We start from the raw sequence: 20782 nt of genomic DNA, 5'->3' as shown, positions 1-20782 counted from the left end.
GCGGCCGGTTCTATAGTCATGTCCATGTCATCTATAATCTTCATACAGCCAACACCATATAATAGGACAGCTATAGGTTAGCTGTTGGGTTAGATTTAAGTATTAATCTTTGCATGCTGGGATTGGGAGGAATGGCAAAGCGCTGGTTTACAGGCAGCAGCTCGGGCTGCAAGCCAGCTATTGCGCCTCGTAACATGCATATAGGCGGGCGACTAGCTCTCTCTCCTCACTTCTCTCTCTTCCATGTAGGATTTTTGTGACGTGGCAAGTCTTGTAGCCTGCTGAGTAGGACTTATTATACTTGCTCTTAGAAGGTGCACCGTAACCTAGGCGCAAAGAGATTGGACTAGAAAAAATAATTGAATGGCGGATGAAGTCAATCACATTATTCTTTTCTCAACTAAAAACGTGCTATTAATTAGAAGACCTCTTCAAATACCAATAGCGTCCCGTAGAAATTGCATGCATTGGTCCTTCAATTAATAGATGGGGTCTAATTAATATGCATGCAACTAGTACTACTCTTTCACGCCATAGTGTTTTGAAATTATTTGGTTTTCGTAAGGTGACTTATACACTTAGATGAAGGAAGTATATAGGCATGGTCGTAAATTGATAGTAATGTCTGATGTAATATATAATAAAACTTACTGGTCTCTTTACTGTGAAAGCCTGCGTGAACAATTAGTGGTAATGTCCTATGTAACATGTAGTAAAAATGATAATCTATTTACTACATATGCACGTGCTATTCAATGCTCAATCCATGGAATAATTGGTTTGTTCATTCTGTAAGATGCTTAGTGTTCTGTAGTAAAAATACTAGATTCATTTACTATTTAATCTGGCATTAAACTTGATGGTAAAACGCTTTGCAGTTTGTAGTGAATGTGGTAGACTCTTTTACAATTTAATTCTAGGTTTAGGTTCTATCGTAATACACTTAGCTTCCAGTAATAATACCCATGGATCCTTTTACCACCAATTACTACAGGAGGGAGGTTTACATGAGGGGTGGATTTGGTTGGTTGGTTGGTTTTTCATCACCTAGGATGTAGAATAAGTTATTCTTGATAATCTTACAATTATTTCATAATTAAATTACGTTTGGAATTCAAATAGTTATATTCCTATTGATTCACTATGTAAAATTTGGTATAAGAATATAAAAATATAGGTTATAAGACAAGAAAAATTGTAGTTTATGTGTATTTTACATTATGTTTTTACGTTCGTAATTTTACATAACATAAAATATTTTTTACAATGATTTTTTTTTTTCTTACAGTCTCTTTTTACGTCGGAAATAAGACAAAACTTACGGAACGTAAATTACGGTGCATTGATGGTAAAATAGAGGGGGGTGAAGAATAACTATTCCTCACCCAGGATGATGAATAGCGCGACCCTCGGTCGCGCTATTCATCACCCTGGGTGAAGAATAGTTATTCTTCACCCCCTCTCTATTTTGACATCAATGCACCATATTTTTAAGTTTCGTAAATTTTGTCTTATTTCATACGTAAAAAGAGAACGTAAGAAAATATATGCTCGTCGTAAAAAATATTTTATGTTACTTAAAATTACGAACGTAAAATCATAGTGTAAAACATATATAGATGCGATATTTCTGGTCTTATAACTTTTTTTTGTTTTCTTATATCAAATTTTACGTAGTGAATCAATATGAATGTTACTATTTGTATCCCAAACGTAATTTGTTTATGAAGCGATCGTAAGATTACCTCGGGTGAATAATAACTTATTCTGCACCCTAGGTCATAAGACAAGAAAATTTACAGTTTATGTGTATTTTACATTATGTTTTTACGTTTGTAATTATACATAACATAAAATATTTTTTATGACGATTATATATTTTCTTATGGTCTCTTTTTACGTCGGAAATAAGACAAAATTTACGGAACGTAAAACTATGGTGCATTGATGGTAAAATAGAGGGGGGTGAAGAATAACTATTCCTCACCCAGGGTGACGAATAGTCAATCTCAGTGATACTATTCATCCCCCAGAGTGCAGAAATAAGACAAAAGAAAATAAAAATATAGGTCATAAGACAAGAAAATTTACAGTTTATGTGTATTTTACATTATGTTTTTATGTTTGTAATTATACATAACATAAAATATTTTTTATGACGATTATATATTTTCTTATGGTCTCTTTTTACGTCGGAAATAAGACAAAATTTACGGAACGTAAAATTATGGTGCATTGATGGTAAAATAGAGGGGGTGAAGAATAACTATTCCTCACCCAGGGTGACGAATAGTCAATCTCAGTGATACTATTCATCCCCCAGAGTGCAGAATAAGTTATTCTTCACCCGAGGTAATCTTATGATCATTTCATAATTAAATTACGTTTGGAATTCAAATAGTTACATTCCTATTGATTCACTACGTAAAATTTGGCATAAGAAATATAGGTCATAAGACAAGAAATTTGCAGTTTATGTGTATTTTACATTATATTTTTACGTTTGTAATTTTACATAACATAAAATGTTTTTTTACGACTATTCTATATTTTATTACAGTCTCTTTTCACATCGGGAATAAGACACTTTACGGAACGTAAAATTACGGTCCATTGATGGTAAAATAGAGGGGGTGAAAAATAACTATTCCTCACTCAGGGTGACCAATAGTCAATCCCTATATATATAGCCACACCTGTATTAGGGTGTAGAGCATTATTCTCTAATCATAACAAAGTTCACCGAAAGAATGCTTGGACGTCCATTGAGTATCTAGCTAGTAATTCGTAATTTCGATAGAGTGGTTCTCTCAATTACTTGTCATGTTTGGTGATCTATGATATGATTCTTATTTTATATTATTTTAAGGGTATTAAGTAATTGTGATCTACAGTAAGATCCTTATTTGGTGTGAACTTCCTTGTACTGCACTGAGTTGATTGCAACCAAGTTAAGTGTTCTGTAGGTGGAGGTTACATTCATGTGTATGTAGGCAACTTCTGAAAAAAGAAAGTATGGTATTTGTGCCTTGTTCCGTATTCGTACGATGTATGATCTGGTTGGCAGGTCGCAGTTGTTGACATTTTGTCTTTATTATTTCTTTTCTTTTGCTGTCATCACACGAACACACACACACGGCACACACCCGGATGTATAGCATGAATGTAGCCAATGTATTATACATGTACTAAACCTGGCCAGGTTTAGTTTATCTTGTTTTTTTAACTTTTTCTTATCAGTGAAAACCGGACCAACCAGGATGGGACACGTGCATTATTGGGGGACCTGGCGGTGTCTACGGCTGTGTGCGTTTAGCGTTTGTGGGTGGGATTCTGGCTGCAGCACGCTATTGGTTGCATGCATGCACGATGGAGCAGTTCTCATTGGCTTGCATGCGTGGTCTGTATTCAGTTTCGATTTGATTACATCGTTATTGGCGTTTTGTGGTTGGCTCTGCATGCTTCTCCCTAGACTGCCGCTTTGTATTTTTCTTTCCTCGATGTGCTTTGTCTTCTCCCGTTTGTCTGTCTATGCCTGTGTGCGCTGGTGCGGGACTGCTAGGTGGGCCTGCATTTGAACGTGGGTTCTGGTGCCATAGGTGAATTCCATACTGGTGGCTGTTTTGATTTTGGATTTCTCCTACGACACGGGTGCTTTTTCTGAAGCCGGTCGCCGCTTCGGCTGTGCTTTCATGCTGTGGTTGTTTCGGTTTTGGATTTCTCCTGCGGCACGGACTCCCTTCTTAAATCAGCCGCCGCTTCGTTCGTGCTTTCCAGGCGTGAGGTCGCTTTTCTCCGTCATTCTAGCTGCTTCTCTTCTGCATTGAGTGGTTGTCTTCAACTTGTGTTTCGCTTCGTCGTTGGATGCTATAAATACGGGGCTCTCATTTGTCTTCGTTTCGGTCACTTGCGCGTTCGTCACTGCATTTAGCGGTATAATTTATTAGAGGTGGAGATGGTTACTCCTGCTGTTATCCGGTCTGGTCGAGGCCGGCGGGGGTGTCCTCCTGGATCCGGGCGGCTGTTATCGGCCGTGTGCGTAATGACGGCGGTCGTTCTCCTGCGGCTCATTTAGGCATGTACAATGATGTTATCTTAGAAGTGCCACGTAGGATAAATAATGAGGTGGAGGAGAGAGAATTCATAAAAGAAGGCTTATCTTTTCTTATTTAAAATAAGACAAGAGATGATCTCTTAACACAATATGTCTCACCACATTTTTAGGAATTGTTAATTATTGAAAATAAGGCTAAGAGATGATTCATTATAGATATTTTTCTTTGTCATCTTTAAATTACATGTAAAACTTAAGATAAAACTATCTTATTAACCATTGTACATGCCCTTAGGGGCGTTGCCGCCGTGCTGTTCGCCGGCCGTTGCGTCCTGCACGGGTTGGTAAGTTTCTTTCCTGTAGATTTTTTCCTCTCCTTTCCTGTAGATACGTGTGTTCGCCCGTGTTGCCTCGCTCGGTCTCTCCAGATATTTCTGTCGAGAAGTATTGAGTCCAATCTCCGCCACCGCTTGGCCGCCCATTGCGCATATAAAAGGACCCCCGGCAGGCTCTCGCCTCATCTTCTTTCAATCCCCATCTGGCCATCTCCTCTTTGTGGAAGCCATGCGGAGGAGCGCCCATCCAGGCTGCCGGTGCCCCTGGCCACTGGATCCCTCCCCCGGCGTCGTCGTCCGAGGCACCGCCGCGGCGCCGTCCCGCTTCTGCCGCCGCGGCCATCTCCACGACGATGTGGCAGACCTCCTCTCGGAGCTCCACGTTGAAGGCTGGGCCGAGCTGCCGCTGCCTGGGTCCCCCGTGTGCGCTGCCCGCATCCTGTTCACTGCCGCAGTGCTGCCATCGGCGTGCTTCGCGCTACCCTCCACCACACTCCCGGTTGGCACCATGCCGCCGATGATGATCCCATGGTGATGACGACATGCAGCCTATCCTTGCTGCGCTGGAGGTCGTCCATCCTCCACCCTCTACCGGGGACGAGGTACGCCGCGGTGCATTCATCCATGCTTCACCCCTTCCGACCCATCTCGGACGGCGCCGCACTGTGGTAGCAGCCAGTCGCGACGAGACCGGCAACGCCTCCGCGTGCGGGCAGCGCACTTTCAAGGCCCGGTTGCAGTTCGCCGCATGCCGCCATCACCGAGCGTACGTGCTTTCCGTCAACAAGAGCACGGACCACAGCACGTACACTATGCCGCTGCACTGTTTGTCCTTCAAGATTAGCTGCATGATTATCCGTCAAAAACCAGTCATCTGAAGGACAGACCGTCGTTTGCGGGCCGTGTGCTGTTTGCTAGCTGCTTCCACCAGGTGTGAGAGATCAATAGAGAACGAGACGGCGTACAGGAATCAAAATAAATTCGGCTCTCTCTCTCTCTCTCTCTCTCTCTCTCTCTCTCTCTCTCTCTCCTTTTGCTTTTTGATGTACGTGTTTCATGCATGCAGCTCCGCTGACGTGCTACTCTGTTTGAGTTCTTCTGTTTGAAGTATGAGAGAAATCAAATTCCTATGTATAGTGAGCCTTCCAATTTGCACTAATTATTTATGCATCTTTTGATGTACTTGAGGTGCAGGAATCTACAAGCAAGTTTGATAATGCAGCGTATGTAGTTCCTACTATAGAATCTCTAAAAAGGCTTATATTTATGAACGGATGGAGTATTAGTTGATAACATGCGGAGCTCAATCTAATGAATCAGAAACGAAGTGTGGACATAGTACTACATTTAGTGTTTAAGGTTTTTGCAGATTGAGCTTTTGTCGTTTCATGAATTTTCACTATTTTGAAGATGTGGTGACCGCAGGCACAACCGCACAATCATATTATTATTTTTGTATTTTTTGTTTGAAGGAAGGCCTACTCCTCTTGGTAAGTTCACCTTTTTTACTGTGCCTGTGCCGCTGCTGCTACTGATAATTTCCTTCTGTATCTGATTCTATATTGTATATATGGTTGGTATTTGAGTGATGCCTACTCGGTCCATCTTTCCTTTTATCTCCATGTAGAACCAGGTGTGACACCTACTGAAGTAGCGTGTAGAAAATCCATGCCATTTGGCGGCCTCAACGAAGCGCAACGTTGACTCACTTACCTGTACATGCTCTATATATTACCGGTTGTGCATTCACGAGCAAGATCAGCTCAGTATACCACAATGGACGAAGCTTACCGCCCCCAAAGAGCATCCTCCGTAGCAAAGCAAATTAAGAAGGGCAAACATCCAGTCCTAAATTTTGATCATGGGAGCGGAAGCAGCTCGGTAAGCTCTTGGCTTCACCTAACTTTTTGTCTTCGTTTATCCCTTGCAAGTAGCAACTTATCATATTACAAATTCTACCATGCAGGAGGAGAATCTTTTAGTATATACATTCCAAGACGACCAATACTTGAAACAGTGAGTGAACAGTTGGCCTAAAAGTACAAGGCTACACCTGTTGGTATGTACATGAAGGTATGATACAAGCGTCCGTACTAATTGCTCTGCCATGACAGAGATATAGTTTCAGAGAATCCTCCATTACATATGAACAGTGGCGATTCCACTAGGGGGGCTTCAATAGGCTGAAGCCTACCCTTCAAAAATCATATTTCAGCTAAACATGCAACTTGAGAATTATACTGAGGTGTTTAACATGTAAACTGCAATGAATTTGCTCAGTAGACTTAGAAACTTGATGTTTTGAGCCTACCCTTCAATTTTGTGCAAGATTCGCCACTGCATATGAAGGAGAGGCAGCTAATATAGAAGATGAAGCAATGGAAAAGGCAGCTCAGGTGGCGTTACAATGCATCTGTGCAGACTATAATATTTCTATCGAAGACCATAATTACTATGCCCTTGAAGTCGCAAAGGAAAGATTGTTTACAGCAAGAGAGAAGGCTCAAACAAAGCAATGGTGGTTCAACATGGCCCGCCAGCAAGTAACTGCACAGCAAAATGAAATTACAAGACAAACAATGATTCTGGCAAAGATATGCAACAACTTCTTTGATATATTATCACTTCGCATGTATCCCCAGCGTCCAAACAACGACGATCCCATTATCACATACACAGGCGCGAACCCTCCCGTCGGACGTGTGCGGGAATTTGCAAAATCACTTTATCACTTTGTCACAAGCACCAATCCCGCAGGAGGGTATACTAGGATGATCTAATCCACCAACAACTACTTCTAACTCATTTATGTAGTGTGTTTGTGTTTCTATATACAGTTCTTTGCCTACAGTGAACTGTATGTAGTTTAAATAGTTTGTTTGCCTTAGAAGTGTGCCACTTTTAATTTGTATCTTTGTATCCCTACATTTGAAAACATTTAATAGCTTTATATGCTCGGTTTCTTTAATATAATGTCTATATGCACTGTTCTGAGATTAAATGTGCATGCACTGATCCACTCTTGAATCAATAGATTGCACATTTGCAAGTGATCATCGAGCGCGGCGTGCCGCCGCGCGGGTTACGCTAGTATGTTACAAGAACAAGTGAGCAAACAAAGCAAAGCCAACAAGTAGCAAAAAGACCGATCATCACGTACGTCGGTTGTAGTCTCCGAGGGCTAGTAGCATCTGACCACATACATACATTCCGATCTGGCACCTTGTATCGTCGTTTGGCCGTTTGGCTTTATCCATGTACACACCTGATCTGCTCCGTGACAGCACTTGCATTGCACGATTCAGCCACCCGTTTAAGCAAGCATGAACTTCAGTTTCACATGGCGTCCTTGGCCCGATCGATAATGGCTCCGACGCACGGCATCACCAACACGTTTCTCAAAAATGAAATGTTCTGCCGAAAACAATTGAGGGCCTAGATGTGTGGGGTGAACCGATGAGCAATTGCGGCAAAGCAACAGCAGCGCGGTACGTACCAAAGAAAAAAGACACTTCATTAGTGACCTTAATTGTGTTGCTTAGCTATGAAAGGAAAATGTGTTCAACGAGTGTATATTTTTTTTCGATTATACTCCAAGTGTATCTCTGATTGTCACTCAATATATTCACCTTTTCATTGCAAAAGAAAAAAAGGAAAATGAATTAGAATCGCGCATCCGATTGTAGAGTACGCTCCAACATATAATGAGACCACATGTCATTGAGGTTAGCAGGCGTGTGCGGTCCACGATGTTTTCTTTTCCTCCTTTTCCCTCTGAGAACACACATGCAAACTTTCATCCATGCTAGCTTAGGAATTACTTACTCCTGAAGTTGCATTTCCTATAAGTAGCCCTGCCCCTTGGCAAAGCACTAGTAACAAATCAAGCAATGTCGTCACTATTTGCTTAGCTACTGCAAGCATTCACTCACTAGTAGCAAGGCAAACATGACACGCCGCTGCATCTGCCCTCCAGGTTGGACACCAGTTGCTTCTGTCTCTCTCGGTCTCTCCCCAATTCCTCTCGCGAATCCCCCTTCTCTTGCCACCTAGAGACCCATCTCCCGTCGCGCAGCACCAAGCGGATTTCAAGATCCCCTGGGATGTAAGGAGAAGCCATGACGTTCGTCTCAAACTAGCTCCGCCTCATGTTGTGCATTATCTGCCATGCTCTCGTCCAGTGGCGTAGTCAGGATTTTCGGTTAGGGTTGTCTAATTAATATAAAATATATATTTACACCACAAATACAACATACCGGCATACTAACAGAGATAGAGCTATGCGTTAAGATGAGGGGGCCAATGCCCCTCACCCCCTCCGCAAACTATTTGGTGACCAAAGGTATGTACTAGATCAGTAGTGTGGATGAATGGGTGCAGTTTCTGCAAAACTTGGTTAATGATTGTTCCATCCGTGCGTTGATTTTGCAGTGAGTCCGACTCCATCGGCGTCCAATGGAGCCAAGGTTCCCTTGAACGACAGTATGTCATATGCTCGCCGGTGCCCACCAAGGAGGAGCCTACCTTCGAAGAGGTGCTCCGTCGTGACAATATCCGAGTTGCCTACGTCCAGCACTACCTCGATGGGCTCTAGTAGTTGGTGTAGGTCAAGGTGTCGATAGAACTAGCTTCTGCCTTAGGCACACTGGAGTACATCATCACAGTCGGCATCGACTCGCCGACGGTGTAGCAGGCCATGATTATGGACACTGGCAACGACGTGTCGTGGGTACACTACAACTCCATGGTCAGGTCGGTGCTTGTCGACCCCAACAACTCCACCACCTACACCTCGTTTTCGTGCGACTTCATGGCGTGCACACAGCTCGGCATGGAAGGCAACGACTGCTCCAACTCGCAATGCCAGTACATGGTCCCATGGCCATCTCAAGAAATTTGGGGGCCTAAAACGAAAATGTAAGTACAACATACTCTCACTTAATTATTTAACTTCAAATATGTCTTATTTGGTACAGTATTTAGGAAATACATCAAATACTAACGGTAATATAGTAAAGATGGTACTAAAGCAATAAACTAACCTCATTTTCTACCAAAAAGCAGCACTCTTCAAGTATTTCTTTAAATGAAATCTTTGATCAAATCTTCATATCTATTAATCTTCTCCAAGACATCATTTTCAAGTGCTATTGTTGCCAATCCATTGAGTCTTTCTTGTGTCATAGTAGAACTCGAGTAGGATTTCAACAACTTGAGTTTAGAAAAAGTCATTTTCACATATGCAAATGTCACATGAATGGTTAACAAAATTTTGTATGCAATAACAACATTAGGATAGATTAAGGAGCACTTCTTAAAAAACAGAATATCAAGTGGGCCCATAGATTTCTGAAGTGAGTCCTAGAGAAAAAGTAGCTCGCAAGACAATTCAAGTCCATCAATATCTTTATGTTCTCCATTCTTAAGTGCATCTTCAAGATTAACACAGGCAACCAACAAACTCTTGTCATCCAAGGATCGCAGCCAGCTAAAGTAAACAAGAAACCAAATATTTTAGTAAACAAGAAACCAAATATTTTTTCATACCCCTCGTACTATTCAAATCTTGTGTTAAGTGAAACTATAGCTTGATCAACAATATGCAAAAAAATATTGACCCTAAATGACTCCTCTGCCAATTGTGAAAAAATGGATGGATCATCCGCGCCCTCATCATATTGCCTTTTTCTCTTAGTTTTACGCTTGCGGAACTCTGGATTAATATCCATCTCCATTGCTATTTTTGCACCTTCCAATGCTTTTGAAAAGCTAGTTTATCTATACATAGTGAAGAAGGAAATCAAGCCTTTTACAAACTCAATTGCATTATCAATAAGCATATCCTTTGACTGTAACTCTTTGTTGACCAAATTAACAGCTGATAATATTTCATACCATATGATTATTGACACTAAGAATTCAAAGTCACAAAGATCATTTTGTGCCGATGATTGAGCTTCACTATTTGTCGATGGATCTTTATCATTTCCAGCCACTTGTAGTAAAGCCTCCCTTATTTCTGGTAGCTGAATCCTTATAGCCTTAACACTATCAACACAACTCTCCCAACGAGTATATGACAATGACTTGAGAGTCACACCTGAAGTTATTTTTGAGAAGAAAAAGTCTGCCACTACAAGCAATCATGCATGTGAAAATACCCAAGCATTTCTATTCTATTATGTTACTTGTACTTAATAAATATACAATAAATATAATTTATTTTAGTTTTAGTTCTCGTGATATTTCATATAACCAATTCTCATCGAAATATATTGCGACCAATTTACGTAATAATACGCAAGGTAGCATTTAGTTTTCTTAACTGTAGGAGCCAATTTTCACCTCTATAATTTCCTGCAAAGAAGTAAGCTACTCCCACCGATTCGAATTAATTGACACAAGCTCTATACAAGTATATTATATTATAGGTACGCCTACACATGGCACTTTTCCATAGTTCCCGATCGACAGCCATCAGATCACGCGGAAAAAACCACAAAGCTGATTTTCATCCATAATTTACACAAGATTTTTTGTAGTCAGGATGTGCAACAAAGGCATAGATAGCATGTTTCTGTTTCCACCACATTATTAGGGGAAGTTTTAGCCAAAAGGAAAAGAGAAACACCAGCAACTAGCTATGGGATGCCTCCTAAACCTTTGCCTGAATCTGCCTAGAGAAGTCCTCTGAACTTGGCTATGAAAAATCAGACAGGATGAATGACCCCTCAAATTTAAGGAGCCATTGAAAGGGTAAAATTTTAAGGGAAGAGCTGGAGACCTTGTTAGCAACAGGCTAGGGTATCTCTCTATTGATGAACATCACTCGGATCTGTAGCTCTAATTCGAAATTACAAGCAGGGAGAAAGGAGGAAGAGAGTTACAAGCAAACGGCGGACTGCCGTGCCAAACTGGCCGCCCTCACAAGGAAGCCGTCCTCCTTATTTATCCTACCTCGTGGTCCATTCCTTGCCAGCATAGCGCGTGGATGGGCGCCTGACCCTCCTGTGGGCCCCGACGTCAGTGGCTTCTTGACTGGGTCTTGGCTGCCCTGGCCGTCATCCTCTGTAACCGGCTCGGTGATGCTAACATTCCCTCTCCCTTGGAACACAGCTTGCCCCCAAGCTGTTGCACGAGGAAAACGCTGCTGCAGTTCCTGTAAATCTTCCCAAGTCGCCAGGTCTTCAGTTTGCCCAGACCACTGAATTAAGCCTTGTGGTACAGCTATATCACCCACTCGACGGAATCTGCGCTGCAATACTCTCATTGGCACAGAAAGAATGTCATCAGTAGGTGGCAAAGCAGCTTCTACCTGACAGTGCTCCCCAAGCACTTTCTTTAGTTGAGAAACGTGGATCACAGGGTGGATGCGAGACTTGGGCGGCAATTGAAGACGATAGACCGTGGCACCAATGTGTTCAAGCACCGGAAACAGTCCATAGTACTTGAACAGCAGCTTATGGTGAGCACGTGGAGCGACAGAAGATTGAATGTATGGCCGAAGTTTCAGAAATATAGAGTCGCCCACCTAGAACACGCGATCAGATATTTTCTTATCGGCCTGGTACTTCATACGATTTTTGATGCGCTCCAAATGTTGTTGAAGAAGACAAAGTGTTAAAGCACGTTCTCCAAGCCATTATGTAAGCTCAGGAACTGAACAGGCATCAGATGCAGTGATCCCAAACTGACGAGCAGAGTGGCCGTATAGGACCTCAAAGGGCGATTTACCATCCAGGGCAGAATGCATGCTAGTATTATACCAGAATACAGCAAGAGATAACCATTGCGCCCACTTGACAGGGCAGGCATGGGTGAAACAACGCAAATACCCTTCCAGACACTGATTCACTCGTTCTGTAGTGCCATCTGTCTGCGGATGTTGAGAAGAACTCATGCGAAGTTTGACTCCGGAAAGAGCAGCCAATTCGCGCCAGAAACGGCTGGTGAAAATCCTGTCACGATCAGACACAATGGATTCAGGCATCCCGTGAAGCTTATGCACATTATCCATGAACGCGGCAGCCACCACTGGTGCAGTAAACGGATGAAACAGGCCGACGAAATGAGCATAACGGGACAATTTATCCACTACCACCATCACACAGTTAAAACGGCCGGAGCGTGGTAAACCTTCCACGAAATCCATTGTGAGCATCTGTCAATATTGCGAGGGGACCGGCAATGGTTCCAGTAGCCCCGGGTAGCGAGCGCGATCAGGCTTAGCGCGTTGACAGATAGAACATTCTTGCACATATTGATGGACAAAAGCGTGCAAACCCTTCCAATAAAAACTCTGCTTAATGCGGCGCAAGGTAACAGGTATACCAGAGTGCCCACCAATTGGAGAATCATGAAGAGCAGCAAGAATCCTTTGTTTGAGATCAGGAGAATCCGGAATCCAGACCCGGTCTTTGTAATGAATCAACCCATTGCGCAAGGAGTAATGATCATCCGTTGTAGTCGAGACAGCCAAGCGAGCCAGCAACTCTTGTGCTGCAGGTCCGAAGTATAAGCATCCACGATGTCCATCATCCAAGCAGGACGGCCATGGCTAACAGTCGCTAAACAAGTGTCAGGTGCAGGTCTGCGCAACAAAGCATCAGCTGCTGCATTGCTAATCCCTTTTTTGTATTTGATCTGAAATTGTAAGCCGAGTAGCTTGGTAAAGACCTTCTGTTGCCACAGAGTATGCAGACGCTGGTCGCCCAAATGCGCCAAACTGCAGTGGTCTGTCATAATCAAAAACTCTGAATGTTGCAAGTATGGACGCCACTGTTCAACAGCTAGTAATATGGCCATATACTCTTTTTCATAAGTCGACAGACCCCTAGTTCTTGGACCCAGTCCCTTGCTTACATATGCCAGCGGGTGGCCGTGTTGCATCAGTACAGCGCCCATGCCCGTGTCACTTGCATCAGTCTCAACAACAAATTGAACTTTGAAATCCGGCAAGGCCAACACAGGGGCACTCACTAAAGCTTGCTTCAAGGTGTCAAAGGCTAATTGAGAGTCAGCTGTCCAGACAAACGGAACATTCTTGCTAAGCAAGTGTGTCAGAGGTTGGATGATAACACCATACTGACGGACAAATTTACGGTAGTAACCTGACAGACCCAAAAACCCACGCAGTTCTTTGACAGAAGTAGGGACCAGCCAGTTCTGAACGTCAGTCACTTTCTGGGGATCAGTAGCAACACCTTCTTCCGACACCACATAACCGAGATACTGCACAGATCTCTGGGCGAACGTGCACTTGGACCCTTTGACTTTCCATTGCTTCTCTTCAAGGATCTGAAGCACCTGACGTAAGTGCTTGATATGCTCATCATATTTCTTGCTAAAAATAAGGATGTCATCGAAAAACACCACAGCACAATGACGTAGAACAGGTGACAAATCTGTGTTCATAACGGATTGGAAAGTGTAAGGTCCATCAGTGAGCCCAAAAGCCAAGACTGAGAATTCAAAATGGCCATTGTGTGTGTGAAACGCTGTCTTGTATTCATCCCCAGGGGCCAAATGGATTTGGTGATAACCGGCGCGGAGATCCAGCTTGGTAAGCCAAGATGCATCGGATAATTCATCCAATAGTTCATCGATAACAGGCATTGGATATTTGCTCTTCAGCGTCAACAAATTCAGATGGCGATAATCAACACATAGGCGCCATGTTCCATCTTTTTTCCGGACCATGATAATGGGCGAGGCAAACGGGCTAGTGCTGGGCTTGATGACACCCGACTACAACATTTCTGTGATCTGCCTCTCGATTTCAGTCTTGAGTTCAGGAGAAAAACGATACGGGCAGATGTTCACTGGCTGTGCGCCGGGAATCAACGGAATCTTGTGGTCGCAAGCACGACGAGGCGGAAGTCCAGTGGGAGCCTCAAACACTGCAGAGAACCCATCCAGTAGGCATTGAATTTCAACAGGAAGCTCTAGATTTTGTTGCCCTTGAATTAACTGGAGCTCAACAACTGTAAGATCAAACACAGCAGGGGGATGCCCTTGGAGAAGAATCTGTTGCCCCAAATGCTCGAGTGAAAGCCACTTCTGGTCCCAGTTCACCTGCATAGTACCTCGCGCTGCCAACCAATCCATACCAATAATCCCATCATAAAACTTCAACGGCAAAATTTTGAAATCAGACTGGAAGGTATGCCCATCAGCTGACCAAGTGCAATTGGGTACCATATGAGTACACTCAAGATGACCCCCTCCCGTGAATCGAACCTGTTGCTTACGAGCTAGTAGTGTGTGTCCAGGAACAGTTGCTACTACCTTAGTACTTAGGAAGGAATGGGAGCTGCCGGAGTCCAACAAAAACACAAACCATTGCCCTTGCAACTGACAATTGAGCTTGATAGCACTGGGTTCAGATTTATCAGACTGAGCTTCTGTTGAGAGTACCATCAGATCATCAGCACTATCATCAGAATCTGGAGAATTGAGGTCACAAAATTCCAGCATCTCCTGCACCACATGTAACTGGACAGTTGTATTACATTTATGATCACAACCCCAACGCTCACCACAGACATAGCAGAGTCCTTTGGCACGACGGTATGCCTTCAATGTGGCTAACTTGTCATCTGTTTGAGCTGGTTTGACAGTGAGATCATGAGTGTCCTCGGAATGTTTGGCTTTGTACGGCCGGCTTGAAGCAGATGAATTTGGCCGCCGACTGTATCCAGAGGAATTCAGCTCCGTCCCACCTTCACCCACCTCTTCCTGCACAGATGCAATAGAATATGCAACATCGAGATCTGGGGGGCGTTGAACAGCCACAATAACACGAACAGCAGGTTTTAAGCCATCTATGAAACGAGTAGTGTAGTGCATCATGTCAGGACTAGGTTCATATGCCGCAAGCTGATCCATCAGAGCCGAGAACTCAAGGATATAATCCTCTACATAATCAGTTTGATGTAAGCGATACAAGCGACGAATCAGGGTTTGGTGTTGATTCCTACCAAACCTATGCACTACAGCAGCACTAAATTCCTGCCAAGAGGCGTGTGCAAATTTAGACAGAACTGATGCCAGCCAACACGCTGCAGGCCCTTTAAACTGCATCGTGGCGATCACTATCCATAGCGCAGGGTCAGTGTCAAATAGAGCAAAGTAATCTTCACACCGGGCCTGCCAGAATTTAGGATTGTCGCCGTCGAAATGGGGAAAATCTCTATGGTGAGGCTGGGATTGATACTGAGATGCGCGGCGCTCGCGATGTATCAGACGGGCAAACGGGGACGATGGGGGCGGATCGGTGATACCTCGTGCCGGAGGCGGAACGTACGGCAGCGAGGCCCCAGGTACCGACCCCCGTGTAGTCGAATGTCCACGGAGCCCATCGGGACCGGTCTCCGCCACTCCCTTGAACGCAGGCAGCCGCATTGTCGTCGTGCCCGAGTTGGAGGCGAGACCAATCGAGGCGCGGTGGTCGCTGATTTGCTTGTGTAGGTCCTGCTCGGCGCCATACGTGTAGGCTTGCAAGTCCTCGACCACGGATCCCAACGTCTGGTCGACCGCGAGCGGAACAGACTTGGAGATCGCCGCGTCGATAGCGTGGCCGACCGCCGCGATGATGAGCTCCTCAAGCTCTTTCTTCTGTTGCTGGTGAGCGATCGTCGCCGCGGACGTGAGTGTCTCGTACAGTGCCTTGCCCTCTGCAGAGAGGTTCTCCATCAGCTCTCGTCGCCGGCGCGCCGGCGCCACCGCCACCCGCGTCGCCGTGGTGATGTTCCAACGCAGCTGTCGGATTTCGGGTTCCGGCAGACCCTTAAGGTTCGAACACTGGAGTGCGCGCGGAGATTTTGCCTTCTACCTACCTGCACCCCTCCGCCTCGCTAAGATCTAATCTATGGAAAGAACAACACAAGAGACACAGGGTTTATACTGGTTCGGGCCACCGTTGTGGTGTAATACCCTACTCCAGTGTGTGGTGTGGTGGATTGCCTCTTGGGCTGATGATGATGAGCAATACAAGGAAGAACAGCCTCGCGAGGGTCCGCTCTTGGCTGGGGGGATGAACTGCTAGGAGGAGTTCAGTCGCCCTTCTCTCTCTCTGTGTGTGTGATGCTACTCGATCCGATCCTAGCTAGTTTCTCTCTTGGCTTCTAGATTCTCCCTTCTTCATTGCCCCTCTACCCTGGGGGTGGCTAGTCCTATTTATAGGCAAAGGCCCTGGGCCTCTTTCCAAATATTGAGCGGGAAGGGTGCCAACAATTGGCCATTTTGAAGGGGAACATCTAGTACACTTATCTTGGCTAAAGTTGGTCCTCGCCTGCCAAAGACTCTGGTGGTGATGCTGGCTTGGGCTCCATAATGACTTCCTCCCTGCCGTTGGACTGGTCTTGGTCTCATTGCACCGAAACGGGTGCCTTTGCTTGATGCTCTCGCCTGCGTTTGCTCCCTTTGCACCAAAGAGGAAAGGAGGACACTGCGCGGCTGGCGCCCGCCTGGCGCCTTTGGTCGTCATGGCTTGCGCCATGGGCACCTCGCGAGGTACCCCGTCTTGATCTCTCCGCCTCCTCGCGAGCCAGCCTGATGAGGTCGTGCCCGAGGAAGTTCCGTGTCGTCCGCCCCGCGAGGCTTGGCCCCTCGCGAGGGTCTTGGGCCTGTGTTGATGAAGATGGGCCATGCTGGGCCCCCCTTTGAGCCACGCCGCAGGCCGCAGGCAGGCAGGTCTGGGGACCCACGTTCCGAAAACGCCGACAGTAGCCCCCGGGCCCAAGGCGCGCCCGGACTTGGCCATGCAGGGAGGCGAAAGGGCAAGAGCGAAGCGCCGCGAGCCCTAATAGCCTGCGGCCTTGGGCGCCGCGTGGCGGCTGATTGGACGTGGGCGGCACTGTTTCCCCACGCCCCCTTATTTTGCACCATGCTAGGCGGACTCGTAGTCGTACACAGCCGCTCCCCTTTCTGTTGCTCGACCGCCCTCTGTCCTTCCTCCTCTCGAACTCCAGCTTTTGTTTTCAACCCAATCTCGAATCTTCCCCCCCTTCCCATCGCCATGGCTCCGACGAAGAAGGGAAGAGGGAAGAAACCCATGCCTCCGCCTTGCTCGCCGCCATTGGCGGCCTCCGCCGAGGGCTTGGGCAAGGTCAGCTCGGCTATGGCCACTATCTTTAACGAATGCGGGAGGACGACGGCCTGGCCCGCGTCCCACTTCTCCATCGACAGGATAGTCACCGAGGTCCAGTATTTTGCCGACGCCCTGTGGGCGGGTCTAGTTCCCCCCTTTTCTGATTTCTTCAATGCCGTGCTTTCCCACTATCAGATCCACATGATGCATCTGGGTCCTGAATCCATCACCCTCCTTTCGGTCTTCGCCTTTGTTTGCGAGGCAATGATGGGCATCCTTCCTTCGGTTGCCTTGCTGCACCACTTCTTCTCTCTACGCCTTGTCGACCCTACCCAATGTTGGGCGTGCGTGAGCTTCGTTGCCGCGTCTGAGACAGCGGCCTCAGGGATTGACTTCAGGCTCCCTCTGCCCGCGGATGGGTTCCGTGAGCGGTGGCTATATGTGGATGCAGGGGTGCCCAGTCCCCTGCTCTCAGAGCCAACTTCGCCTGCTGTCCCCAATTCGGGCTGGGGCCAGGAGATGCTTGAGAGCCCCCGGCTCGTCTTCGTCTGGCACCACTTCGCGTTCTTGAGGTCGCTTGGCGTGACAGCGCCCAAGGTGGTGAAGGAGTTCCTGCTTCGCCGCATTGCTCCTCTCCAACGCCACTACCGCCGGATGTGGGCCTTCAGCGGGCGTGATGATCGTATGAGGCTCCAGGAAGAGGAACTGACGCCTGAAGTGCCGAGGACAGTGCTCTTGATCCTGACTGGGGACCCCAACCCTGGCAGCATCCAGCAGGGAGGGGCCTTGCTGTACCTCTGCCAGAACAGGGGCGATTTTGTGAATCAGATGCCTATCTTTGATGAGTGGGGACCGCGCTCCGCCGGCCTCCGGGGCCTTGCGAGAACCCAGTGATGGTGACTGCCCTTTCAGTTGGCCAAGGCGACTCTTCCTCGAGTGGCGGAGCAGGGAGGCGTGAGGCGCCAGAGGCCGAGGGGGCTCCCAGCGGGGTGACAGCGCCGGGCGATGCTCATGAGGGAGCAGCTCTTGGGGCCCGTGCCGCTGAGGCTGAGGGCGGCAAGCAGCTGCCCTCAGCGCCTGCGGCTGAGGCCCCTGAAGCTCCAGCCGCTTCTCTTGGCGAGGCGACTGGCAGTGCGCATCAGGCAGGCGCCCCTGACGCGGATCGCCTTGACGCTTCGTCCTCGTCGCAGGTTGATCCCTGCGCTCAACTCTTGGGCCGCTTCCGCGTGGACTTTGAGGCCCTCCGGAAGAGAAGGGAGGCCCTGGGCGACGATTACCCTTGTCGCTGCTGAAGCGTAGGAAGTACTTCGCCACTGATGAGTAAGCCTTCTCCTTTTCCAGCTCCCGATCTTTCTGTTGCTTTTACTGATTCTTGCTCCGCAGGCCCCTTCCAGCCGAGCTCGCGGAGATGGCTGAGGTGTCGTCCCCCTTGGCTTCACCCCCTCTACCATTCTCAAGCGCTCCGAGCAGCAGAGCCCTTATGGTGAGGGCGATCGGAGAGGCGAACCGTCCCGAGGCGCATCGAGGCCCTGCCCACCTCGCGATCCTCCTTCGCGGGCCTTCTCGTGGCATAGCCAGCCTGCCGTGGGCTTCTCGCTTGGTTGTGGACTGCGACTGGCTGAGGCGCTCCCTGCGCTCTTCATCTGGGGACGGGCTGGCTCCAGGCCGGGCTTCTGGCGTGGCGTACCCGGCCATCGCGAGGGTGCCAGCCCCTAGCCCCCTGCCCGGAGGGGAGTGCTGATCCGTGGCCCCCGGCGCTTGCTTGGGGCAGATGATGGTGTGGAAGACGTGCTCGAGCACGCCCAGGAGCGTCGCGCTCTTCGCCAAGGATTCCTTCGAAGGGCGGCTGACGCGGTGAGCCTGCTTGGTGAGGAGCTTGCTGATGAAGACGCGCGCCTTGAGGCCGAGGGCCTGCGCCTGGCTACAGAGAGGCGCGAGCTGGAGGGCGCCATCGCCCTTGCACGCCATCAGCGCGATCTTGATGACGAAGAGGCCAAGGCGTCGCTGGTGGCCTCTCGAGAGGCCCGATCTTGGGCCGCTGAGGAGGCCCGAGAAGCTGACCGGCGGCGAGAGGCGGCGGAGGAGCGGGCTCGGGAGCTCCTGGCCTGGTGCCACTCACTGGAGGAGCAAGTGGAGCTGCGCGAGGCAGCCCTCGCGTCGATGAAGGTGGCCTCTGGCGACCCAGCAGAACTCCAGAAGCGTGAGGAGGCGCTGACGCTGGAAGCCCCCAAACGTACCCGCGAGTACGAGCGTCTGGAGACGAGGGAGCGCTTGATGACGCAGGCGGAGGATGATGTCGCTGCACGGGAAGCCCGTGTCCTGGAGGAGGTCAGACGTCGGGTGGCGATGGCGCGCTTGGACCTCGAGCGCGAGTCCGAGGAGAGGCTGGGGTTGATCCGGACCGAGGCTGAAGGTAGGACTGCTGCCTTGAGGGCCAAGCTGGAGGAAGCGACGCAGCGGGCCGATGCTCTTCCGGACGCCCTTAAAGTAGCGTAAGGGGAGTCAACCACCTCCCAGGCCGAGGTGCTCCTTCTTCGCCATTGGGTGGAGGAGGCTGAAGCCGTCGCACGCCAGAATGCGGACGAGATACGTCAGCGGCGGATCCTGGAGCATGAGCACGGCCCCATGCTCACCACGCTCCGGAAGAGAGCCAACACAGCCTTGGGAAACATCTGCGAGGCGGCTGTTGGCGAGCCGCACGCAGTCAACTACGCCGGCAACCTTCAGTTCTTCACCGACGTGGTGACGCAGCTGGAGGCGCGGTCGGTCAGGGCCGACAGGTTGGTGGAGGGGAGGAGCCGCGCCCTGCTCGGGCACGCCTTTTCTCACGTCTTCAGCCATCTCCGGAACATGGATCCCCACTTCGATTTTGACGCCGCCATCGCCCCAGTCCCCCAGGCCGTCCAAGACGACCTGGCGCACTGGGTGGAAGACAATGTGGATGCTCTTGTCAGGGCCTTCGCTTCAGACGACGACGGCGTGATCGTGGCTGCCGACGAGGGCGGTGTGGTGAACGACCCTGACGCCGCTGGCGGCGACGCAGACAGCGATGGCGAGTCCAGCGACGCCAGCAACGGTTCGGGTGGTGCTCCTGAGGACGCATTGGGGGATTTATCCGACTGATCATGCATCGTTCCTGTTTCCTTACCCTGCATGAATAGAACTCATGTTTTGGCCTGAGGGCCGTGAGAGCATTTTGGGAGGGGGAGCCCCTCATGTAAAACTTGCGTTCATCGTATTAGTAGATGTTACATTGCACATGCGCCCGCGCCAAGTGGTTGGCTAAGCGACGCGCTGGTTGGC

The 20782-nt window shown here is 48.1% G+C and overlaps 1 protein-coding gene and 1 long non-coding RNA gene across 3 annotated transcripts; one reads left to right on the top strand and one right to left on the bottom strand.

Moving 5' to 3' along the window:
• Nucleotides 1–3783: 3783 nt before the first annotated feature.
• LOC125514411 (uncharacterized) lies at nucleotides 3784–7344 on the top strand. 2 transcript variants are annotated; one of them, XR_007286431.2, is made up of 3 exons: nucleotides 3903–6270; nucleotides 6356–6462; nucleotides 6719–7344. It is a non-coding gene; the product is annotated as an uncharacterized LOC125514411 (long non-coding RNA). The 2 variants fall into 2 exon arrangements; XR_007286430.2 differs by having other exon boundaries at nucleotides 3784–6270; nucleotides 6356–7344.
• A 3592-nt stretch (nucleotides 7345–10936) lies between these two features.
• On the bottom strand, nucleotides 10937–16223 carry LOC147965898 (uncharacterized). Its single transcript, XM_087526987.1, has one exon. The coding sequence runs from the start codon at nucleotides 16081–16083 to the stop codon at nucleotides 14137–14139; it is 1947 nt and encodes a 648-aa protein (XP_087383113.1). The 5' UTR covers nucleotides 16084–16223; the 3' UTR covers nucleotides 10937–14136.
• Nucleotides 16224–20782: the final 4559 nt, after the last annotated feature.

The sequence above is a fragment of the Triticum urartu genome, chromosome 6A (genome assembly GCF_056163025.1).
Source record: "Triticum urartu cultivar PI428250 chromosome 6A, HENAU_Tu73, whole genome shotgun sequence".
NCBI lineage: Eukaryota > Viridiplantae > Streptophyta > Magnoliopsida > Poales > Poaceae > Triticum > Triticum urartu.
This window is presented reverse-complemented; position numbering and strand designations above follow the sequence as displayed.

Coding starts and splice junctions, on each gene's coding strand:
- LOC147965898 (XM_087526987.1), bottom strand. CDS start 16,083: ATGGAGAACCTCTCTGCAGAGGGCAAGGCACTGTACGAGACACTCACG.